The sequence below is a fragment of the Argiope bruennichi genome, chromosome X1, assembly GCF_947563725.1.
Source record: "Argiope bruennichi chromosome X1, qqArgBrue1.1, whole genome shotgun sequence".
NCBI classification, from domain to species: domain Eukaryota; kingdom Metazoa; phylum Arthropoda; class Arachnida; order Araneae; family Araneidae; genus Argiope; species Argiope bruennichi.
The window spans coordinates 89,422,029-89,449,501 of record NC_079162.1 but is presented as its reverse complement, the minus strand read 5'-3'; the positions used below and the strand labels follow the sequence as shown (position 1 = coordinate 89,449,501).

At 30.1% G+C, this 27,473-nt stretch overlaps 1 protein-coding gene across 3 annotated transcripts in view; it reads right to left on the bottom strand.

The window, feature by feature from the left end:
- The window catches only part of LOC129958336 (lysosome membrane protein 2-like), a 103,834-nt gene that overhangs the window by 19,435 nt on the left and 56,926 nt on the right, over positions 1-27,473 (bottom strand). Inside the window, exon 1 of one of the 3 annotated variants that reach the window (XM_056070752.1) lies at positions 25,006-25,267. The exons of the other annotated variants lie outside the window; for them this stretch is intronic. Coding sequence (XP_055926727.1) covers positions 25,006-25,134 — 129 coding nt within the window. The 5' untranslated portion in view covers positions 25,135-25,267. Of the gene's footprint in view, positions 1-25,005; positions 25,268-27,473 lie in introns of those variants that run through there. 3 annotated transcript variants of the gene reach the window in all.

The following is a 27,473-nucleotide window of genomic DNA, read 5'->3' as shown; positions in this document are numbered from 1 at the left end:
ATATTCTCCAAATTTCATGAAATTCTTCTGAATAGTTTTTACTATAGACTGCCCGAAAATTTCAAACTATGAAGACTATATGGATATCCCTGATTTGACTTTTGATATCTTCTATAGTTCCCACATTTACTTCTCTACGGATACACCCAATAGTAATCATACAAGACCCAATTGTGCAGCTAATGCAAAAATAGACCTTCAGTGCTGTTCGTTCCAGTTTAAATTTTATATCCAAAATCGGTTGTCTGGCAGATAATGAAATTTTGTACACATAAGAATTTCAGAATTAATACGGGTATTGTACACTCATAATATCAAATCCATAGAAGTTTGAAATACTTTTGGATTAATATTTTAACATCTTCCAGTGCCTTTTATAGAAACGAGAGTAAGGAGATTAAATAGAATCTCGAGTTTTTATCAATGTTAAAACATGAATAACTTCGGCGTTATCGGAAAACAGGGGCAATATTTGCTTGGAATGCGATTACAAAAAGGTAAAGTTCACCAAGTTATCAGATCGAAATCATCTTTCGTATATATAGTATCTAAAATATTGAGCAAGTATATAGATTGAGTTCTTTTCATGGCAGGTATAAAATTCTGAAATATTCTACCTATTCTTGGACGGCCGCGTGAAAGTTTTTCGTAGAACGTAAATGACAGATACGACAAAATGTTCAAGTAGACTTTGGTTAATCAGATGAAAGGAAAAATTTGATATACAGAAATAACTTTCTGGCAAACGTCTATAGTATCTGAAACTCGTATAAGCATGTATAAATTGCTTGGCATTTTGAGAAAAATTCAAGTTAAACTTACATAGTGTACATAAAAATAGTCTTGACAAAAAAAATTACATTATAACCTATTTATATTATGAAAATAGAGGTTTAACACAAAACTTAGTGCTTTATAAAAGTAATTTCGAGACCACGTTACAACTTATTAGAGTTGTTACAACTGAAAGTCCCATATTTAGTTATAGTATAATACTAAATGTATCAACACTTCAAAGATATGTTGAAACTGCCGTGGAGAAAAAGTAATTTGCCCTACAGTGAAAGTTTAGATTTATAAAGAAAGGCCTTCCATTTTTCTAAAAAAAGGAGAGCTTTTGATATAAGTAACAAGATAAGGAATCAATTTTTAGATAAACTTTAAAAAAATGAACTTTCACTAAGCTATCAATTTATCACCTTTTCGTCATAAACTGACTGTCTACAAATTATAAAAAATATTTCATTTTGCATTTTCAGGTAATTACAGGCATTTAGAAAACTCTTGGAATTTTTCAAATGACAAATTCTTACGATTTAGTCTGGCGTAAAGAATGCTCTTAGATGGTCTTTAAATTCAAATTTCCTTAACAAGAACTACCCAGAAAATAGTTCAAAAATTCCCTTAGAAAAAATTGTTTCCACAAACCTTTACAAATTCTTGATTAGAAATGCATATTGTTTCTATAAACATTTACAAATTCTTAGTTAGAAATAATTATTAAATGCAAGTTTTGGCATTTTTTATTTCATTTTGAATAACGAAATTATATCTAAACTTGGATCAACATCCAGCTAAGTTCCAAAAGAGAAACCTTGATTTCAACAATAGCTAGAAGCTTGCGGCCTACTATAATTATAGGCAATGAATTACCAATAATGCCTAAAATGACTGATTACTATAAAAAGTAATCGCGCGATAATGATATAACTGAACAGCTGAATTAAGGCATTTTTAAGATGTATTGTTCTATGTTCAGTTGGTATTTTAGATTTTGATCCAAGGTTTGATCTTTTGAATGACATTTGAACCAAAATTTTATTGTACTATCTTCAAAACTAATCGAATGTACAATAATGATACCCAAGATTTAAAATGGCTTAATGTGTACAGTTCCCATGGGAATGGTGCCCTACTTGGGATTTTGTATTTATATTTATGAAATATACAAAAAAAGATATTTACAGGAATGAACGTCAAAATAGTCAAAGGAATTAAAATGAAAACCAAGGTTCTATCCTGTAAAATAAAGATCTGTAAATTTTTATTTCAGTTCTAAAAGTTCTTGAAATCGCGCAGTTTTAAGAAATAGGACCTGCCCAAGGTATTCATTAAGAAATTTGAATTATTTTAAATTTGTAAATATTTTTTTGGAAAATAATTGATAGATGCAAAAGCAATTTCCATTGTAATCACTGAAGAGCAATCCCATTGAAAAGCAATTTGCATTGCCTCACATACTATAAACAGTTTATATCATGGAAAACAACTAAATTGCATAAAATCTCATGAAATAGTGCAAACAGAAAAAATGCATGCAATTAGAAGGGCAAACAAAACATTTGAGACACTTCTAATTCTAGAATACTAAATGGTTGATGGAATCACTGGCGATATGTATTCAGGTGTTTGATTGCATATTGCCAGTTACTGCATATCACACTTGCACAATGCAAGTTTTTAACAGAAATTAGCCTAGAAGTATGCAAAAAAAATCTCTATCTTAGAAAGACGATAAACTATAAAAAATATAAAACATAAAGCATCATGTTTGGCTTTTCGTCACTTCAAGAAACCTAAAGAAAATTTTTGAAATGTAAATTCAAATTTCCTTATATTTTAAAATCGCTGTGTAATCACGATTTTCGCTAGAGAAAATATCCTTTGGACAGCAATGACATTTTATTTTTGTCAGACAATCATTCAGAGGTCAATATAAGACAAAAATTCGTACAGAAATGCCATATCCAAATAGATGAAAACAATTTGAAATTAATGAAATGCAAGTTAATTTTTATTCTAATGTTTCTAAGGTACGTCAGATTTAGAAAATAAGCAGTTGATATCCTAAACATCTAAAAATAAAATTTCTGGAAGTATAAATGCATACAATTTTTTTTTTTTTTTTTTTTTTTTTTTTTTTTTTTTTTTTTTTTGTTCTTTCTAAATAATTTCTTCAAATAGTTACAACGTTACAGTAATTAAGATTTTACACTGAGCTTAGAACTATAAAGCGTATACAGTATAGGGTGTCAATGAAAGCTAAAAGTTTTGTATATGTTAAATAAAAAATTCAGTCAAAATTAAAACTGATAAAATATGTTTGGCCTCTATTAAAAAGTCATTATGATAACAGTAGAATTCCCATAAACATATTTTGAAATATTCTAATTATATTTTCCTTTTATGTATGTTTCAGATTGATTTTTCTGCTCTTTTCAATGAGGAGGAAATTCAGCTTCTTAAAAGCGCTGAGAAAAAATTCAAGTATTTTTTTCTTGTTAACCATAAAACTTCAAATAATTGAATAAATCTTAAATTCATGGCCTGAAATTTAGAAGTTGCAAATTGCATGCTTAAAATGAAGTAATGTAGAGATTTCAATAAAGGAAGCAATGCCCACTTGGCCAAAAGTTTTTCAAGTTGTAAATTTTAACTTTTTAAACATTAAAAGAATCTGACCTCCCTTTCAAAAAAATTTGCAAAACAGGTATAATATTTTTAAATTTGTTATGTTTCAGTAATTTTGGTGACAAAACTGTCAATTTGTGTAAAGTGCCAATGAGAAGTTTACATGTTTCTTTAATCCTTTCAAGATTGATTTTTTTTAAAAATTAAATGAACGTACTTTGTTGTCTCGTCAATCTTTATAACTTCATTGCTTTGTCTAGCAAAATCAAAACTGGAAAAGGAACTAAGAAGTACAAAAATTGGCTTATATTTTCAAAATATAAATCAGGGTAAAATAACAAACCAGTTTAAAAATAAAATTATTTCTTGGAGGAGAATCTCTTCAAAAGAATGAACCATCCTTTTAAAAATCAAGAGGCTGAAAAAATGATTTAGTCTTCTCGACGCATGTGATGTGGGTTTCACTTCAAGAAATCGTCTAAAGCCGTTTTATGAAATTAATCAATCCAAACAGCTTGGACAGAGAAGAGGAGGACAAAACCTTGAAAAGCATTTTACACTATTTAGAATTAAGCTCTTAGGACTTACAACCACTCCAAGAAGGCGTCAAGATTTTTTCAAAATCGTGCAGGAGCGTTTAAAGAATACTAATAATTTTTCTAAGCAGTTGCCTCTTTACCTACATTAAGATTAGGGGTTAGAGCCCAAGGTCTTGGGATGACAGGTGAGCTTCCTGGAGCAGATAGGTGTAAACGTGACTTCCAAGAAAATGCTTCCCGAATTTTTAGTTAAATACAAGATATTTTTTTGTTGCGAATTAATCTTGAGATTTATTCGACCTTGAACTTAATGCGTCTTTAATTGAGGTAGCCCGGGGCAAAACTCCCGATTTCAAATATTGTAAGATCTGGACATTCATGCAAGCTTTGATAAAATTTTAAGGACTGAAAATACATTTTATTTAAAATTGAAAATAGGTTTTGATCCCTATTATGAATAATTTGCTTTTAATAATCAATAGATGTCATCACTTGGTACTCATATTGTATTTGTTCATAGATGGAAACAAACTAAATGCAACTAAATCATGAATAATCTACATGAAATTAATCTGAATGAAGTGCATAATTTTAAACATATGTTTCTAGATTGTATTTTTTCCCCCAACATTTTTTACACTAGAAATTATCTGGACTGAAGTGGGATATAATTCAGAAATTTTTTTAATACGAGTACATTTTCACTTGTCAATGATTTTTTTTTCCTTCATTTTCTAATGAAAAATACCCATTACAAAAAATATGAAAGTATATGCATGAAAATTAAAAGCATAGAAATAAGCAAATAAAACGGGCATACATTTTGAATAAATACCTACGAAAGGGCAGTTTTACTTTGCATTATAATATTTATTTTTTTATAGTAGAAAAATTTCTGCTCACGAGAAGTGTTCTTTAAAATTCTTTGTGATAAAAACATCATTTTTTTCTGAAAGTTACCTTTCCCAAATTAGAGATTAATGCTTCTTAATTGTACCCTATTGGGATTTCTGGATATGAATCTCAATAAAGCTAGAACGCTAGAATTAAATCAAGCGTTAAAAGTTTTCAGAGGTAATTTCGACACTTAGGAGATAGAAAAAGTGATGCTACAATTATTTGAAATCTTTCTTTAAATGTTTGAATAACTTCAGAGGATGACTTCATTATTAAAGTTTAGATTACAATATTTTATTTTGAAAGGAATGGCGCATTTTTTTAACAGCCACATTTCAAATTCAGCAGGCAATTAACTTCAGAAAAAATTTTAAATTTTCTGCAATTCACTTTAGAGTGTTGAGAAACTGAAACATTGAAGCCGTTTCAAGATATACATTGTATAACGATATCCGGTAAAACCAGCAAGCTTTTTCGATTTATTGTTAGTTTCAGAACCATATGTTTTCAATAGCTACATATAGATGGCAGCACAACATTTTGTAGTAAAGGTAGTAGGATTTCTAATCAAATTTAAATTAATGATTGTTCTTGACCTTCGCAATGAGTGTATAGTCAATTGCTCACGATTTCATTAATTTGTATAAAATATGAAAAAATCATTGGTTCTGCAAATATCATTACAACTATGAAGTAAAATTTCGTTTTGATTTCGAGTTCAGTTATATTTATCTTCACACAAGTTGAAATGTATAAAATGAAGCTTAGAGTGTCGTATCAGAAAGTACATCCGTCTTAATTTCTAATTTCAAAAAATAATGTAGAGAGCTAAATTGGATACCCAAAAACTGAAGTAAAAATTAGACTTGAGTTCAAGGATTATAGATAAAAGACATCTCTAAACATTAAGGGGATAAGAGAAAAATGTTCCTAAAATAATTACTTGTGTAGTGGTAAAGATTATCCAATCGAAGCAATGAACATTATAATTGAAACTACATACTTCACGATTTCGGGTCGTGCGATAAGTAACAATTGGTGATGCGTAAGGCTCTTACCGAAGCATTCGTATCAAAGTCCAAGAACATCAAAGTACATTAATCTCAAAATCCAAACGAACAAACATTGTTGAATTATGTACTCATTTTTTTTCTCTCTACTGGCACTCGAGATAAGATAGCGTGTCGCTCATTCAGAATCGATAAAATCATCGATGCAACTGAAGATGTCTGGCTTTCGAAACATCATACGACTCTGAATGATAAAATTAATATTGTCAGCGAATATTATTCAGGAACAATTTCTCCAATATAAAATTATATTGCAAATGGAAGATAACACTCATAATTCACATTGCTTAAGAATTTCATCTATGGGGCAAAGCAGCAATTACCATTAATACTTAAGTATCCTTAATAAAGCGTCCTTTTATTTTGCAAATCGGAATATGAAACATCCACTTGAAACAGCTCAATTTACTGACTGGCATTATTTCTTATTAGGAAGACTTTTTTTAAATAAAAATTTGGGATTTTTAGGTCTAAAGTTGAAACAATTAGATAAAGGATCTTCGGTTATGAATATTTACGACCTATCTTAACAATTTTCCCTTAATTTTGCCTTTATTAAAAAAAAAATCGTGGATGAAGTTTTCAGTAATGCAAAGATGAATCGTATGAAAAATATGCAAGGATGAAATTTATATGCATACAAGTTTAAAATAGACTTTTCTATGCATCAAAGATTATGCTGTCTCCTTGAATATTGTCCTTTCAGCAACAATTGCTCTCATTACTTGCATAATCGACATTACACACACCGTACTGATAGAACTCTTTTTCCCAAAACGAATTTAAGTTTTTATTTAATGTTTAAAGGTTTGAATTATGGAAACAAAGACATACAATATAGATTTAGATTACTTTGCAGAATATTTGAAGAACAATTCGATATTTTAAAATCTCCCTGAAAGAATGCCGAGGATAAGCGTCGGATGAATAGTTAAAGCCTTTTATCTCATTTCCTTTAATTGTTATCTACGAACGAAAGCGAAAGCTAAAAATCGTTCTTTGAAACTATTGAATCTAATGATGAAGCTTTAAATTTTGGTTTAGTGTTAGATTAAAATAGCATTTCGTGTTGTAAGCACAACATTTCATCATAAATAATATATTAATAACGTTCAAACTTGGAAAAGTTTCCTCTACCGACAGACTTAATGATGTAAATAGCAGTAATTTTTAAAAAAGGAAGTTTACAAATTACAAGTTATCTTCATTTCGCGCATTTTGAGTAATTTTAAGAACTGAATAACAACTTATCCCTTCAAAGTTTTAACTTTCTAACATTTTTGAAGAACTTGACCTTTGCAGAAGCATGCCCGTATAGATCAAACAATTTTCTATACGGGCTATATTGTTATACGGGATTGTTTGATATACGGGCTCTATTTACTAGATGCAATTGAGGTAGTGTTACGGTACAAATTATGCTATGTCTCATGTAATTCAACAAAAATACAAAAATTTTAGAATAAAATATCCAAAACTTTTAATGCTCTTTAGTGCTGTAAATTTAATTTTAATACGATGTATTTAGTGAAGAAATTATACCCAAAAGAATAAATACATAATATTTCCAACAGAAAATATAAACATAATATCAATCTGTATTAATACTGAATCATGCCGATTAAAACTTGTCCAATTAAAAATAAGCAATTACAAGCATTTAGTTTCTGCAAGATCCTTATCTCGATATTTTGCCAATTAAACCACCACTGAGTGGGTTACTTTTAATATCTTCGCATTCGACACATTGCTTTCAATTCTCCGATCTGAAATTCTGTTTAAACGCGCTTTGCCGCTTTATAAGCTCTAAATTAAGAGTCATTCTTTAGCAGATTAATATCGGATATTAAAGCTGCCAAAAAGACAATAGATGCCCGAGAGGCAAAGCAGGTAAAGTAGAGTTAGTTTCGCTATAACCCTAAAGCTGTCCAACAAGCATAATCACTTTCAATGCTCATAAACCAAGCCTCGATTTGGAATATAGACGTAGCAGATAAAAATATATGCTGTCGAAACCTCATTTGTGTTATGTCAAGATTGCATTGCGACATGCAAATTGTACAAAAGGGCAGCTGTACAGTATTTTAGAACGCTTTCCATTGTTTCTGTAACTAAAACTTGTACGAAATTATGTGAAGTTGGCTACAAATGGCTGTTATAAACTCGTAATTACCAATGTTCCGTAGTGTTAAACATTTGTTTCTTCACATAGAGTTAAGATAAACTGAAACAATGATTCAGAAGCACGTTTCTTAATTATTGTAATGAATCTTGATTAATTTTTAAAACTAAAAGCATCAGCTTCCTTAAATTTTTTTAACTAAAAGCATAAGCTTCATTAGATTTTTAGAACTAAAAACCTTGAACACTTTTTAGGACTAAAACACATGTTGCTTTAGTCCTAAAAATTAAAATGCGGAAATTATCAAAATTTAAAATCTTATTTGGTAAAAAGGTGAAATAAGTCATCTTGAAAGCTACTGTTAAAATATTAATCTAATATTTTAAATATTTTTTTTTGTCATAAGATATTTAAAAAAGATTTCACAGATATTTTCTAAACTATGCTAGTTGGAAACAGGAAATTAAAAATATTAAACATATAGCTGGAGAATTCGATAAATATTTCAAGATGAATCATAGTTTCAAAATTTGATAATTCAAGAATTCATTATTTGAATGTACTGAAAATGAAGCACCAGTTGGACTTATGGAATAGAAGTTTTTCGCGTCCATTTTTATGAAATTTTGAACCTGGCTGCATGAGGTAAATTTGAAAAATATTTTTCATGATAATTTTCCTAACTGCTTTTTCCTTTAACTTCTGATATTCCGATTCATACTCGGTAACAGCAAATACATTGTTTTCACGATTGTCGTTTGAGGAAAAATTATACATTCACGATAGTAGTGGATGAATCTATTGTTTTCTGCAACTGGAAATTTTTTTCGATAATAAGCATATTTTAGGTCGCCTTTTCCGTGCATTTTTTAAGGCTAATAAAACAGGAATATATTGTTGCGGTTGCATAACAAAAAAAATTGAGTTCTTTAGCGTATAAATTTCTAGTAGAATCTTTTATGAAGGACCGGTTTCAGATGCCCAAGGGATCCTTTTAGATTAAAAGCGACCAAATTATTGCGTTTTACTTCTCAAATAACATCAGGTATAAACAGCAATATTTAAGCCTGCCTGCATCTCTGACAGCATATCATACGAGATAGGCGATCAATTATTGATGCATACCACGTGGTCATACAATGTCAGCCCAATATTTCAAAAAGTGAACGGATTGCTGGCCTAAGTAGCCGTCCAGAATATTAATGGTGTTCCTTGAAAACGATCTCCAGACTTTTTTTTTAAATATTTTTTTATTAATTGAACGACGATTTCGATTTCTTTACCGTTGAAGCTTTGTGACAATGCGTGACAACTTCGAATATTTACAATAAAAAAGAAGAAAAATTAAGACTAATTTCTTTATTCATTATTTATTTCAATTTTCTTACCACGTTTTGCTGTCTAATTTGTTATATTTGCGATTAAAAAATAGCGTATAATATTTCATTGAATAAATGATTAAAAAGATACGTGGGCCGCTAAATCAGTAAATTTTAGAAACCGATTTTTTTTTTTTTTTTTTTTTTTTTTTTTACACACCGCTTGAAAGACAAATTTAGATGTTTCGTTAAGAATATCATTCTGAAAATATTTACTCTCTAGTATATAAATTTCACAGCTAAAATATATTCTTATATTCAAATAAATAGGTCAAAGTTCTGACACATTGATTCGTTAAACGAAATGAACGTATCAACAAAAATAGCAAAATTTAATAGCCATTTTTAATATAATGAATTATCCAATAATAGGCATTTTACAGAGAACAAATTCTTCAAATAACTTATTAAGTTAATGGCGTTTCAATGCAGTTTGTTAGCGAATGGATCTGGAATTATTTTAAAGCACATTTCCTAGTTATCGTTTGCATTATTTTTCAGAACGCTAATTTATACTGCGTTATTATTTTTATACGAGTATTTCCTTAGCGTTTGAGTTTGATAATTATAAATAATGAAGCTAGGCAGTAAGTTATTTAAAGAGAAAAGCATTGCAATTAACACAATGATGCTTTTATTTGCAATTAGTGAAAGAGAAAAATATCAGATTATAGAAAAATAAATGTAATGGTAAAATAAAATGTAGAAAAATAAAACCATATAGCATTACAAAATATCAACAAGTTCATAATAATTCTCCAAAATGTTGATCAACAGCGCAGATGTTAGTATTTCCAAATATCAAACAAGGACAGATAGACAATTAGGATTTGCATTCTACTTTTCGATCGATAAATGAAATCAATTATCTGCCAAAGATTTGTTAAACTTGATTTTTTTGTTAACCTCTTAATGCACATGTTGGTGTTAAACACATGTGTCGACGTGCCCATGAACTTATTTTATCGAAATTTATTTAGAGTTTTATTAGAATGTAAAACCTTGCCATAAAACCAGTCTTCCCTCGGGGGAACAAAATGCATTTAGAGCACGAGTATCTGAAATTCTATGGTAAGAACATACCAAAAATAGAGCCATTCTTATTCCTGCTATGCAGGAAATATGATATTGTAAAGATATTTTACAATTATAGAATGCAAAACGTTTTTTTTTTTTTTTACTTAGCATAGCTGTTTTGCAATCTCTTCACATTTCCTTAATTTCAAAATATTTCAAGACATTGCGTTTGTTAAGTAACAAATTCGCATAATAGAGTAAATTTAGCAGCGTATCAAAATGTTTTGATTTCTAAAGACTAATAGCTGAATTTTAATTTCGCTAGCATTAAACTTAAAAATTTTAAGTTTTTTTTATAGAAAAAAATTTTTAATCTCCACGACTGATTTCGGTAGCTATTAATATTTATTTAAAATGTCATAAAAGCATTTCGAAAGCAAATATAATCGCTTTTATAATATAATGGATACTATCATTAAATTGTAATATTGGAAGAAATTTGTGGAAAAATTTGCTATAAAAAATTAACATTTCACGTGCTTCATTTCCTTTGGAAGGGAACAGATTGACGGAATGATAGAGGTATTTTATCCATTTACGAGATATTTACGAGAGCTGTGGTAAAATTAAGCGTTTATAAACTTCATTAAGCATCTTGAAATCGAAGAATATGGGCTGAAAAAAATGAGAAGTTTTCAACACAACAAATTCTATCACAAAATTCAGAAGATTTCATTCCAATTTCCTTGTGAAATTTAAATTTTGCTCGGATATCTTTATTAAATAATAAATTTTACAAATTTATTAAATTTTTGAAATTTATTTAGTAACTCAATTTTTTACATTGACGTTCCAGGATTCATTTTAAAAATTGAAGTAAAATAAGTAAAATTCAATTCTTTGGAGATATACTGTAAATTACATTTCCTGTTTAACACTTGAGTTACAGACTATATTATGAACTGTTTCAAAAGATATTTTAACAAAATATTCCATTGCGTTTCCATTTGCATCGTTATTTATGCCAGTTAAATGAATATTCCGATTTGAATGCAAAATATTTCAGATTTTCCCATAAAATCAACGCTTTCATCATACTAATATAAAAAATGGAAAAAAGTTCAATTCTATGAAAAATAAGAAAACGCGGAAAAATCGTAAAATCATTTCTATTGTTTTTAAATTTTGTTAGTAAATTTGCTTCAAATGATTTTACTAGAAAAATTACTTTTGAATACTTCTGTCATAAAAATCGAGACTTCAGTTGCAAGTGGTTCAGTGACAGATTAGAATTTTATTTAAAATGGCTCTTCAAAAATCAGATTTTTGAAATTAAATTCTCTAAACGAAGGCTGAACGAATTAAAATCTAACTGATCTTGCGATTATTCCTGATATTTTAAAACTGAATACGAGATTTGCTAAGAATATGAGCTTGAAACAAATGTTTAGTTCAAGTAGATAATATACTGGTAAAAATAAAAGTTTATTACTATCGACATTGGTAAATAAATTAAGCATTGGTTTGTCATGTAAGAATATGGGATTAACGATTCTTAAGTTCCAAATTCAATTTGTTATTAACTTAACACCTGAAAACCTAAGTTTAGGATCACGAGCTGAACACCCGACTTAGCTTAACACTTGAAAAATTTAAATAGTCGTATGATCATGGGCATCTAATAGCAAGATAAATTTGAAAGAATAACATCAATTTTAGAAAAAAAAACAGGAAAAATTAGAAATTGAAAGTAGCATAGCATATGTTGCACTCATTTTCCTAATTTCTGTGAATTTCAATATTGCAAGTGAAGTTCATGCACAGAAAAGTTTACGAGGAAAACAAACACTAAAAGAGTGATTACAGATTTGATTGATTACAGAATCTTTGAAAATTTCAAGTAACAGTAAGTATTGTCATTAGTTAGTACTAAATAAAATGCAGCCATCAAAATCCAAACATTCTTAAGGTATTCAATTGATCGTGAAGACAGAAAGGAAGAGCTGAACCAGGGCCATTCATTAATTGATGTTTTAGCTAATCATCTAAAAAAGGCAAAGTTCACAGAAAAGGAAGGCTGATATTCGAAGAATAGTGCCCGCATTTTTAATACCGAAATCAAGAAAATTGTGCAAGTGTTACAAATATGTACATCTCCGATTTCCCCTTTCCTTGCTTGAACATGATACGGTGGGAATGTCTGGTGGACATGGCAAGATGTTTTACAAATCTCATTTTTCAAAGTGAACATTTTGTGAATAGTCTAATACTTTAAATTTAATGGTGTATTTACATACACAATGTTGAGTATAAAGATGTTTACAAAAGTATATGAAAATAAAGTTCTTGATTTTTTCCTCCAGACTACAGCCGTCTGTTAAGATAACAAAACCAAGAGTTGAAAAAGATTTTTCGGAGTAATTTTATTTCACAATAATTGGCTAACTTCAGACTTGCATAATATAATTGGTTATTCCATATAACACCATCGTGAGAAAATACAAATGATTTCAGTAGAAAATGATTTTATTTTAAAGTAATGGAGGTTACCACTAGCATTTTCCTGAATTCCTCAACCTCAATTTGAAAATACACGAACACTGAAGAAAATCAGTGACATATTATTGATGCTGAAAAATCAGTGACATAATATTATTGATGTTGTATTTTTCTTGGATATTTCTCGAAATTGAAGTGTTCCAATGTTGACGATTTTCGGATAAGGTTCTGACAATTATCTTAAGGATTTATTAAAAATTGCTTTCTTATCTAAGCTAAATTAAAACAAACATGTACGCGCCTGAGTTTAAAATCGGGTTACATTATAATGATTAGGTCATTTCTCAGTCAACGATTTATTGTATAGAACTCCAAACAGTAAACTAACTCTCACGAAATCCTCTTAAAAGTATATTTTTCACATCTCTAGAAACTTTCATCTGTTGCGCTGATAGACAAGCTCAATCTAATATGGACTTTGACCCGCGTATCGAATCAACGGGCGTTTACCGTCAGTTTATTTCCACGAGAGATATACATCTATCTGCAGATATCTTGTTCGAGGAAGGAACAGAATCGTGTGACCCGTCCGACGTGCTGAGTCTTAGTCGAAAACAATTTTTAAGTCTAAACATTCAATACGAAACGGGGAAACACGAGAAATTTAGAAATTGCGTTAAACAGCAAGGAAAATAGCAAAAACTTGCATATTGTCTGTTAAATACTTTCCAAGAACATTGTCTCATGTAAAGATTTCAGACAAATTGCTTCTTTTGTTTAAAAAAGATAAATCGAGAAAATAATTAGACACAAATTGCGATTTTTTTTTATCAAAAAGGCTGTTTCCACAATGACAAGATTAATTTAACCATAAAGAAATTCTTGAAGACAAAACAAATAGGCGATTTTTTTTATCAGAATCAAGTAAATAAATTCCTCTCGGTAAGCTAGAAGGCAAAGGTAGATTCCTTTACATCTTAATTACAATCTGACAATATAAACTGGTATAAACTGACTCTTTTCAGCCTCTAACTTCTAAGATATTACAGTTATCGAAAAGCTTTAAATACAAAAGTTGTTTTAATGAGACGCTAATTTGGCTAATTGGGTTTATTTTTCTGTTTTCATTATTAAGAAAGTTATAGCGAAATGAAAATTAATTCCCCGTCATTTCCACACCCTTTGAGCTAGATGGGCCATTTACGAAATAGTCCGAGATTTTTACATTTCTAACAACATATTCCAAGCCAGTTCAAATCCAAACAGAATTACTCTATTTATCCAGTTCAAAAGATAACATGGGCAAAGCGTTATAAGCATATTATATTTATATGTACATAAACTTTTGAGCGAAGGGTGGTTCGGGGTTCCAGGGAAGATGATTGATGAAGAACTGAAGAAATGTTCCCGAAGTCTTGTCATTGCAGTGGTTCTCATAGGTATTCTTCCAATAAGAATCTACCTAAAATGGGGGGGGGACGCTTCATATTAGTACATCAAGATCAAGTTAATCAAGAAATGAACCATTTTCGTAGAACAGAAGGGGGGGGATAAAAGAATTCGAGTTTTCTGACAATAGATATTATATAAAAATGACTAATAACTTATATTACTTTACAACTACACATGGGGTATATACGACAATTAGGCAGCTACAAGTTTTTTTTCTTCATTATATATTTGAGCTGTGAAGATGATAGGCAGCTCCCACGAATCGTCTATAACAGTCATGCAGTCGCGAGCCTAGTTTAATGCATCTTTTTATCACTTACACTTAATTTGCCAGTTTTAGTCGCTCACGTATTGCATCATCCCATGACAAAATCTGCTATATTGTATCTCGGAAAATTTGTTTCACACAAGAACTTTTAAGCAAAGCAATTTAGAAAATCGCCGAATTCATCATGAGAAACGAAATGTTTAAAATATATTGCTCAAAGATATGATTAAAATTAGGAACTTTCGGCAGTTAAAAATGCGACTAACATCTGAAAGACCATTTTGTTATCTAAGCAAAATTAAGATTTTGGAGAATGGGAAAAAATAATTCAATGTTCAGGCATACAAGTGAAATGCATTGCTCAAAATCAAATTGCCGTACATTGAGATAATCCACAACAAATCATTGCTCGTGTAAACTTTCTTTACAATTTGTTCTGCCCAGTGAGCTAAGGATCCTTTCAAGCTCTTCAAATCCTGGACATCGGATCAAACAAGATGTGAATCTATTTATATTGATTCTACATGCAGTTAAGATTTGCTCGTACATCTAATTGAGCTCAAAGTTATCCAATTACATTTAATATATTAAACAATTGACCTTAGATAGCTCATTTATTGAGATATCTGAGGTTAATTGTTGTGATACAACAAGCAATTTTCAAATCGATTGATTTTTTTTAACGTGGTTTGGTGGGACAGTTCGCTCTGAGTTGCAAGGTCATCTCGGCTTTCTTTTTTAATAGAGGTCAGCAGGTTGATAATTGTGTTCATTTTTAAGCAAGAAAATCCCTACATCAGCTTGCATGTCTAAATGTGGGTCACTGTCATTCTGTGTGAGAATCGAATAAATAGCAATCAACTAAACCTGTCATTTACTAAGTTACTATAAGCCTTACGGGTAAGAGTCTTTAGAATGTGATTTAATACACAATACCCTTTATTAAAATGCATTATTTTGATTACAACTGTCATTCTTGTAAGTAAATTGAATACTTATCCGTAGGTGGCTTGAACAACCAGTTTGATATTTTTAAAATTACTGCATAATTTCACAAATACAAGGAAATTATGCAGTAAAGGCCGCTTTTGGAAGGTTCTCGTTTTTAAACATTGTATTTGATAAGAAAAATGTTAAAAAGGTTAATTTTTTTAAAAAGTTCTGGAAATTTTTTTTAATTATGAATATATTTTCTTTAAAAAACCTCGTGTCAAATCTTGCTTGTCCTCAAACCAAGTTCAGATAAACCGAATTTTATATAAATATCCAGTTAATCCAGTCTCCTTGCCTTGATCCATATCAGTTGTTGGCAAACATTAACAGAATCGTAAACATACGTTAGCTTGTATTCAGTAAGCGATTAGGAGACGTGCATTCTAGTGAAATTTACCGTCTACAAGACGAACAATTCAAAATTAGATTTAAAACTTGTTTACCTTAAATATTAATTTTTCACTAGGCTTAGGCTACAAAATTTAAACTTTCATCACGTCTAGCTCTGAAGATCAACTCATTGCAAGAAGAAACTATATTTCAAACTGCCCTCATCAAAATGTCCTGTACACGAGACGAGCGTGACGGGAGTCGAGTATGTCGTCTTCCTTCCTAATCCTGTTAAATTTCCGACTTGCCGCTTGATATTTTTTTGAGGCGAAAAAAAACTAAGCTATTGCACTTTTAGCTTAGAAAGGTGAGCAATTAACAGACATTTCCTCTCGTGCAATAATTTATTGTATTCCATTCATTTAAAATTCACAACCAGGTGCTACAAAAAAGAATTCAATCACTTTTTGAATCTTTTCATTCAATGAGCTTGACAGTGAAAAATTATACATAAATGTTTCAAAGAGCTCTGAATTGATCAAGAGGAAGCTCAGATTGTCTAGACAAAATTGCTTTTTAAGAAATCAATAATTTAGATAGTTTGATTTAATATTAATTGCATTATACATGCGAATTTTTTTAATTATTGTAACTTCAAAGTAATTGTCATGTAAATCGTAAGTCAGGGTTGTTCAACAGGTTCGAAAATATATTAAAAAGTTACTACACAATTTATCTGAAATGAAAGGAAGGTTATATCCAAGTTTTAGTAGGACAGTCGGTATAAGTTTCTTAACTCTATTAATCTTGGAGGTCTTTCTAGTATTTGTCATTTATTCAAATAGTAATTTGCAGAAGCACTAGTTTCTGCCAAATTTTTGTTTACAAAATTATCACAGAAATAAATTCCGTTCAGTTATAGTCATTAGAATGAAAATTAATACTTCAAGAGATATATTAAAATATGGCAAAATCATTCAGATAATACTAGGACCAGAAACCTGTAACATTTAGAAGTTTAAAAAATATTTAAACTCATTTTTTAGAATAAAATAATTGGGGAAGCGGGTTATCTACAAGGACACATGCTCGCAATCAACGATTTACATATAAAAGAAGAATCTTTCCACAATTTAGAAGAGTTGAACTTGGAAAGTAAAATATCACACGTTAATTTTACGTTAATAAGCAGTAGAAACACGTGGAAATAGAAATATTGGACTGCTTAGCCTGAATACAAAAGGTCATTTCATTTATGGGAGCAAAATTTGAGTGTAAATTTAATATCTGTCAGTTGATTTAAGAAATCCAAATCCTGAAGAAAAGAATGTAGATCAAGCCTTTCAAATTAGTTTTATCTTTAAGAAATTCTACATAATTTTCATTTTAAATTGTAAAATTCAACAAATATTCATAATATAAAAATACCAACATTTGTAACACAGGTTTGGATGGGGAAAAGATGGTGTAATTAACAATTTAAGGACAAAACCCAAGTTACAAATTATTTACAAATCGCGAGTGCTTTCTTGTAGCACTTGAAATATCTGTTTAAAATATTACGTGCAATACTGGGGGGGGGGATGAGGTCAATAACGCCAATCTTTAAAATCCTCCTGTCGCGGTGAGTTTGGCAATAACATGATACAAATTATAGCTCTCATCTGGAGACAAATAATTTAACTTAACAGATGTCTTCAGTAAAGAGACTAGACTGTGGTTTTAGTTCATTAACATCAGATCAGTGAAGAGTTAAATTAGCTAAGCTTCGATCAAGATGTATTTATCAAACATTAACAGTGCAAATGAAATCAGTTTACATTTTGATTAATCACCTGCTCTAGCCAATTTAAGATTAAATGGCATTCAAAACTTAATTACTCGAGTAAATTTGCTATCGGTACTAGTTAATAAAAACAATCGTTAAAAGGGAAAAGAAGAAACAAGGTTAAGAATCAAATAATTTTAAACTAAGAATATTCTTAAAGGGAAAAAAAATCGTTTACTAGAAAAAATATAAATATTCATAATCAGGAATATTATTAAACTTATTAAATTGATACATTCATACATGGCTTCTTCCTTGGTCGATTTTGGGTAACAAAAGCTAGTTTATCAAAAGTATTGACTGCCTAAATACAGCAAGTTTATTTAAAATAGGCATCGGAAATATACAGTACATTTGAAAAGAATTACATGATTTAAGTATCCTAAAGAAAAAACAGTTGATTTCATAAGCAAATCTAAAATGCATATTTAAATATATGATATTTATACAAAATATCCAAGAAAATTGATTTTAGATTTTGTATCCAGCTCACTATTGAATCGAGATGACAGATGCAAAAGAAGGATAGCTTATTTACAAAACAACCAACAAACAAAAGGATAAACCTAATGGACATTTAATGGACCGAAAAGTCAAGGTCGAACATTTCGTGGTTAAGTCATTATAAACGGGTTAACACTAAAATATAAAAAAATCGTATCTTAAATATTGATTTCGCGAACTCTCACGAAAGAGAACAAGGTCAACTCTCGTTAACGTGGGATTTTCTGGACTATCTGGGTGTATGGGATCCATACAAATGAAGTGATTTAAGTAAATCTGTAGATTCAATGACTTTTATAACCTTGCCCTTATAGTATGGGACATTCGTCTATAAATTTTGTTACATGTGGACAGCCAGAGGCTAAATGCTGGTCAAGGTAAGGAATTTCTAATAACCCATGGAACACCAAAACATTCTTGAATTGACAGTGGGTTGGGCCAGTTTCGAAATCTTTTGAAGAATAGTTTTTGGAATCTGATTAATTCCAAAGTTCGCTGCTTGGGTATATAAACTTGAATTTGATAGTTTTTGGTTGTGGGTAATTGTAATTTTGTGTTTGCTTTGGTTTGGTTTATAAGCTGAATGGAAATCAACTAAACTTAAACTATTTCTGTCTCCTTTACATTTTATGTTATAGAAAAAAATTAATACTTCGACTAAAAGTTTAAGCTTAAAAATCATATAATTAAATATGCAAAAACAACTTCACATCTTAGTACTGCCACGTACATTCAGACAGATAACAAAATTCAGGCGATACGTTCTTACCTACGCCAATTCCAAACTGTTCCATTAACAAAATTTAAAATTCAAAAAAATTAGGACACCTGGAATCGTGTCATTTTACTACGCCATTTCACCTAAAAACGAGATTTACATTTTCCTTTTTAAGTGCATTAAGAATTTTTTTGCTATGAAATGTTGACCCGATTTATAGAGTTATTTCCCATTCTTTAAGAATTAATTTTGATGCACAATAAACTAGAACTCAAAAATTTCAAATTACTTTCTCACATTCTTCTTTAAAATTACCGTAAGGTTTGCCATTTCAGAACTTCTTAATTTTAACTAATCTGATGAAGATTTAGCTTAAAATAATTCACAGTACTCATATTCGTCAAGTAAGTCTATCAAGCCAAGACTTAATTCTTGCATATAATATGTATATTAGTCATTACAAAGTTTTAATTTTCTGGACATAAAATTAAGCGATAAATAATTTACATCAAATTTTAGTTTTCTGAAAGGAAAATAAAATCTGACAATCTGCAAGACAAAGCCCAGTCTTAGTATTTGTCAGCCTATCATCTTGAATGTATAAAATTTATTAAGTTTCATAATTTGGATTAACGTCATTCCAATAAGATGTCGATTTTAAAGCGTAAAGCTAACAAAAATACAGCATAATTCGCATTTTAGAACTTTCACATCATTCGAATTGCATTAGTCACATCAGTTAGCTAACAGAGCATAGCAACTTCTTTAATACTTAACACTTTACCGACCGGCCGTCGATTAATCGACGTTTTGTTCTCAGCGCTTACCAACCGGCCGTCGATTAATCGACGTTTTGTTCTCAGCGCTTACCAACCGGTCGTCGATTATTCGACGTTTGCTCCCCAGCGCGATGAAATGGCATAATATGTTCGAACCGCTACCGGTCGGTAAAGTGTTAAGTGGCCAGACTTCAGTTATAGAATAATTGAGACGAACCTTTTATCTACAATTTGCACTTATGTAATGAGATTTGCTGTCCATTCATTTGAGTTAATAAAAATTTACAAATATTAGCCATACTCATACTGAAATTTTACAACACGAGAACGCAAAGCAGAGAACCATAAACAGACAAAACAACTTTCACTCGCTTTAAATTATACAAAAATATGTATCTGCATATCTCAAGATTTTATATTTAGAACTCATAAGAATGATTTGGTGATCTTACACGTCTCCTAATTTGTATCTACTGTATACCTTCACTTTTATCAGAAATTTTGCATGGGATATTTGCCTCCATCTACTTCAAGGAAATAATTTCCAGACAGAATACACAATTTTTTAAGCTAATCAAAAATTAGACCATTTTTCATTAAAAAGGCATTTCGTAAGCAATAAATTTGTGCCGTAACTTTCAAAAGACAAAGCACAATGCTCTACATTCATATTAATGCACGGAGGTCAATGCAGAATAGTTCCAAAAGATAAATTAGGACTTAAAAACAATTTCACTCTTGAAACCATAAAATGAAAGCTATTCAAGATGCAAATTATCAAGTAACCATACTTGAAAAATTAAACAGGTACTTTTTCCTTTAAAATGACCCAAAAAACATCAGTGATATTGTGGAATCCAAGAAATGTGGGTTATAATGGAATATTCGACGAACTTAACGATATAGCATGGAATTTACCTCTCGCGATTAATAAAAAGATATCTTTAAAGCATCACCAAAAATGCGCATTTCTCCTCTTTTGCAATATTTGTGCCAAATAAATTGATCTTACGAAACTAGAAATGAAGCTAGTTCCAAGCCCTGTGTCCGATCCGACGCACTTTCGCGAACAATCTAAATTTATGATTCTTTCCAACAGCGTCTACAGCATGGACTCAAAATTATAGAGAACCACGGAAACGATCTTACTAACCCTAAAAACTACAGACTGCACAAACTACTTCTATGGAGAAAAAAAAAATGACCCAATACCCCTTCGGATATTTTGTCGTTTCTAGAAGAATTTTGAAACATCCAGCTTCTCATTTTTCAAAATATAATAGTCTTCTTTGACAGGTTAGGCCTCTTGCATACCCGAGACTTGGAATCCCGCTGGGCTACCAAAAATTCAATGTCAAAAAGTCAGCATGAATCCCATGGCTGTTGAATCTGAAATTGTTTACTATGCGTTTATTTGCGATGTTTGTTTCCAAGTTCAAGAGCAAACATCTGGATTTGAATTTTTTTTACTGCTGTTTCGGCATGAAAATTGAATATTTTCTGGGAAGAAGATTTCTGGTTGAGCTGTAACAGAAAGCTTGCTAATCTCGGCTTCAAAAGAAATCGCGTGTAATTGGGACAAAATCGGAACTTGACCTCTTATAAATGATCACGGGCAAGTTTTCGGATTTAGCAACATCATTATTATCGACCTTAAACTGTGCTTTTGAAATGTCATTCGACTGAACTATAAACCCATTCTGGAAAGTAATAAAACAAAACATGAATGTTCTTAATTATAAACATTGATTTGCTATTATATAAATTCCATTTGTATCTGTTTGCGATGTCTCGAAAGATAACAATACATTAAATTTACAAAACCACCAATTAAAAAATAAAAAATAGAGCAGGTTTTATTTGAATAACACCATTCTTTGTCAAATTAAAATAAAATAAGAGCTAACCTAGAAAAAATGTTTTGAACAAATTCAATTACATTACGGAATAAAAAAAAATGTCCATGTATTATTTGGAATTCAAGATCTATTCATTCTTTTCGAGATAGAACTTTACTGAAATAGCAAAGTGAGCAGAATATGGAATTCACGAGAGCTTAACTACATATGAAATTCACTTAAATACAACAGCATAATGGTAAAAACCATTTTTTGGCAAATGAAGAAATTTAATGCTATAGCTTAATGTAAAAAAATAGTTTAATGTAAAAAGCATATTAATGAGGCATATTCTAATAGAATGCTTCTATCGGAATACCTTAAAATGTTCATCTACAAATTAGATTGGTTAATCATTAATATTCTAAAGAGTATTCTAGAAGCTTCCTTATCAATTGTGACCATTTACAAATTTTATTAAATACATAAAAGCAAGTTATTGTAACGCTTATCGTTGAAAGATAAAAGAAAATTGGTAGCTACCATTAAATAAACCGTCATTAAAGCGTGTTAAGAGCCACGTGAATCGGAAGATATATTGCTTTCATAATGCCGTTCCTATCGGAAACAGGATTTGCATATCAATTTCAAGAAAGCAATGAGAGCTATACTTGCGCTTTCGACACACTGAAAACGGAAGGAATCTTTACACAGAAAGAATCCTGTTATCGGTGTGTTTTATTAGGTGTTCACGGAGGCTTGAAACATTGAAACTCATTTAATCTTTACTCTTTTGTAAGTAAAAATTCAGCTCGGTGCCATGTATTGTTAGACCTACAGTGTTATCGGGGCATTTCTCAAAACGGAACAAAATATCATTGTTAAACTAAATGAAGACAATTGAATAATCCACCATTATCAATAAATACGAGTTTCACATAGGATGCCGCGTTAGATAAATCTTTATTAATCAGATTTAATAATTCGTCATCTTGCTTTATCTGGTTAAGCTTACATTATATTAAGCTTGAAAGTTGCTTCTAAATATATCTTGTGCAACACCAATTTCTTTTCAAATTTATATTTTCAGACTTTTTCCCCCTCAAATAAAAAGCAATATATCAAGATGTAGAAATTATTACCAAAAACTGACACTATTTTTTTAAATAATAGATGGCTAATAGAGAACGTGTAATGAAAATTATTGGAATTCAAACGCTTTTAGTTTGGGTGTGGCAATATGTCGTGGGGCTTGCGTTTTAATTTCCACATATGGATTTTGAGGAAAGTAAGTATTTTTGGGACTTAAGTCAACATAAAAAAACGTTTTGATTACAGTTAAATACTGCCTCTAAGAAGCTGTTGAGCTAAGAGAAATAGAACACTCGACATATTAAAAAACAAATTATTCCAATGGGAATAATTATGATTACCGGCGATTTTACCTGTGAAGGCCATTTTGTATCTAAAAGTCTCCAGAGTCATGCTTTAAGTAGAAGAACGTATATTAGTAGTATATTAAGTATAAGAACGTTTTAATCACTGGCTCAAAATAAATAGAAATTCTATAAATAAGTTGAATTTTTCCTTTATCGGAAAAGAATATCGTGATTTGACGAAATTAAATTTCGTGATAAATTGAAAATATTAATTTCAAGATCAATAAAGTTAATTGTTTCAGATACCTTCTGGTTCTGAAGAAAGTTTTGAATTAAAAAAAAAGCTTGATAGTATAAAAACTAATTTTATTAATTATTGTAATAGAATAATAACATGCTCACCCAATACAATTTAGACAATTCTTTGAATATTTAAAAGCAAATTTAAAAGCTTTAAAGACTACAGTTAATTTGTGGTTTGATAATGTAACCAGGAGAAAATAACGGGGGCACTTGACTCGGGGTGACTCGCTTATCGGGCTAAACATTATTTAGTAAAACCATAATCCATAGCTTTTAGATGTACAAAGAAATTTTACCGCCATTAAAAATGTAAATTTCCCTATGGTTTCTACTATTGCCATCGTAGCAGAACCACAGGAATATTTGCAAATGGTTGCAGTTGTTAACTTATAAGCGCTATTCAGCTGATTCAAAAATCGCGATATTAGTCATTTCAAAAGTATTGTTGATGCAAGTGAAAAAAAATTTTTAACAGTTATGATCAAAACGCAATTTTAGCAACAAGACTATCAATTAACTAAAAAATTAACAATGTGACGACGTTTTATGATGAATAAGAAGCAAGATTTGAAAAGTAGTTCGAATTTTTAGATTAAATCTTTACACTTAAATTCTCAGAAAAACTGTACACAGGGTACCCGTAAGCAGCAAATTGCTAATTAAATTCCAGTAATAACGTAATTTTAAAGAAAGTAGCAAAATTTGGTCATGGTCCTCCTAAATGGCAATGATGGATTGGAAAAATTCAAGTGATTAAAAGCAAGTCTGATTCCTCAAAATTTCGAGTCAAATAGACAAAATTCCGATGGCTAGTACTAAAAATATAACCAATTTTAAGCATCAAATAATTCAGTTTTAAACAAATTTCAGAGTTCTCACATTACTTAAATGTTGATTTAATTAAATATTCAAGCATAACTTTAACTTGAAGATAATCGCAGAGAAAAAAATAGCATTGTTAAGTCACAAAATTATCGATCAACGGCCTAGCTTCCCTTTTTTCAACTCCTCTTCAAGATTTGAAAACAGTCATTTAAACATCAAGAATAGCACGCTGAGTGCAAAAAAAAAAAAAAAAAAAAAAAAGCAAATCTACGGCAGTTGTCTTCTGACCTATGAAACTTGAAGCAAACAAGTCTGAAACCTTCTCTAGCTATAAACCTAATTACAAGCTACTCAATCTCCAAAAGAGTTTCGCTTGAAAAGTAAACATTTCTCAGAGAAAGTTGAAAGACGGCTGCCAAGCACATCCATTATTAGAAGATCAAAACTAGACAGGATAATGAGCAATTCTTAGGCTATGATTCATAGGTAATAAATCTAATCAAATGAAAGTGCAATGATCTTAATAGAAGTTGAAATCGAAGTTAATTATTGAATTCTCTTGCAAACAAAATGAAAAAAGGGGATTTTTTGCATTTAAATTATGAAGAGTTTATTCAAAAATGAATAAACCGGTAAATTAAATCGGTTGATAATATCTTCAATATTCAGAAAATAAAATTCTCGAGTAAAAAATTAAATAGGATTAATTCCATCCACAAGTGAAAAAAAAATATTTAAAATCTGCATTAAAGAACTTTAAAATAGGTAGAAAATCCAGGTAGCTAATTTTTTAAAAAAAATTGACTGCTAAGTAAATGAAGAAATAAGTTTTAAAATAATAAAAAGCACAATACCTCTTGAACTTTAGATCTAAAAATTGTTGGCAATATTGATAAAGCAACAATTCCTATAACAAGAAGTAGAAAACCCAAAAATCCCAAGATGATTACTCCTATTTTAGCTTTGTTCACTGTAATGGCCATGTCGAATTCGTGACCGCACTCTGCACCCCGGATCCCAGAATAGGACTGCTTCAATTCAAGTTATCAAAAAGTTTGCGGAGTATTCCTATCTAACTTCGCGATTCCGTCATAATCCAGAGATTGTTAAGATTAAAAACAAAACAATTTTTTCATCTTTCGGTTATCGAAAGTTATGTTGATAAATCGCGCCGCGAGCGCCATCTTCGTCGGACCGTCTTGCGATTGGTGGTTCAAATCGCATTGAGTTTCAGAATCAGAGCCATTGGTCAGTGACAAACATGCGTACGCAACACGTGGTTTTCCACTCGCACTATCACTTTCCCCCAGCAGTTCAAGATCATCCATTAAAAGAAAAAAGAAAAAGAAAAAACCGAACGTGAATTAGGGAATAAGAAAGTGAACCAAGTAAGAAACAGGTTCTTCATAACCCCCACTTCCAGATAGAGAAGAACCGGGCAAGAATTTGAGAAATATTAATGGCATTTTTTCATTGCAGAGAGCGCAATACGTGAATAGAACTATATAAGTTGTATAAGCACATTAGAACGAAAACAACATACCAATTAGTGCCACGTGCGTTATACGATTCAGAAGTCTTTTTTTCCATCGTGATAAGAGTTAATTTGTATCAAATCAAGAAGTAGCCAAAGGAAAGGAAGTTCATTCTCTTAGTTTAAAAATTTAACCGTAATCTGGAAAAAATTATGGATAGCCCACCAGATTTGGTGAAGTTGAGAAGTTCTGTTTCCCCCCCCCCCCAATCATCCAAAAAATACATTAAACGGATTGTGAATTACATAAAATTTGATTTCGTCATTCCGCTATTTTAGATTAATATTTCAATATTTTTTTTTATTTTATTTTGATTGAGGGTAAAGACTGCAACAAAATTTTAGTTTTGAGTCACCCGAGGGATTTTATGTGTTAGATTTTTAAGAAATATTTAATTTATTGTGACCATAATGATAGGAATTCAATCCAAATCTTCCTAAACTTCTCTCCCGAGCTTACTCAAAATTTCTTATTGATGAATGAAGATTTAATCCTTTATTTACCGACGGTACTTTAAAGTACCATTTAAATCCGACTGATATCTTCACAATATGACTATTTTTTTTAACAGTATTTGAAAGTACACGAAGAATGCATTTCCAGCAGTAAATGTTTTAATCTTATTTTTATTTGACATCTTTTATTAAGTTATTTAATTAAAAGTCTTCGTTTTAATTAATTTAAAAAGTCTTCGTTTTAATTAATTTAAAAAGTCTTCGTTTTAATTAATTTAAAAAGTCTTCGTTTTAATTAATTTAAAAAGTCTTCGTTTTAATTAATTTAAAAAGTCTTCGTTTTAATTAATTTAAAAAGTCTTCGTTTTAATTAATTTAAAAAGTCTTCGTTTTAATTAATTTAAAAAGTCTTCGTTTTAATTAATTTAAAAAGTCTTCGTTTTAATTAATTTAAAAAGTCTTCGTTTTAATTAATTTAAAAAGTCTTCGTTTTAATTAATTTAAAAAGTCTTCGTTTTAATTAATTTAAAAAGTCTTCGTTTTAATTAATTTAAAAAGTCTTCGTTTTAATTAATTTAAAAAGTCTTCGTTTTAATTAATTTAAAAAGTCTTCGTTTTAATTAATTTAAAAAGTCTTCGTTTTAATTAATTTAAAAAGTCTTCGTTTTAATTAATTTAAAAAGTTTTTCTTCCTGAGCTTATTCTATGCCAAAACCTGACTAATGGTTCAAAAACAAATTTGAAAAATGGATGGTAAAATAATTCGGTAAATAAAGGGTTAAATAGAAATACAGTCATTTCAAAATTCAGTTCGATTTTTTTTCTTCCGTTTAGTCGACTTCGTATTCAATTTTGCTACTTAGAGGATTTATTAAAAGCATTTGCTGCAGTTCTTCGCAATCGTGCAACACTGTCAGATGACCCTGTCGTGGGGTCGAAATTGTAAGAGACCGTAGTCAAACTCAATGCTAATTTCAACATTGCGTGAAAGGGAGTAGGAAGTTTAAAAAACTTAGTGTAATTGCACAGAACTAACAATATTATCTCAATTGTATAGAAATCATTAAACCTGAGCATTTACAAAAGAATAGCAGTAAAAGTGGAAAAAAAATTTAGACCCGCAAAGAAATTGTTTATTGCTGAAGGCCATGTTATTTTGTCTACCATTATCCTGTCCCTGTGGTGGGCGTAGGGTCAGTTCGAACAGTGTTGCGCGTGGTATTTTATTTCTATTTTATTCAAAAGTTGCTTGAAATGTGTCACTGTGTCAAAGTCTGCATGAGACGGGAAATGACAAATAATTTACAATATTATCGGTTTAATCAATGAGTT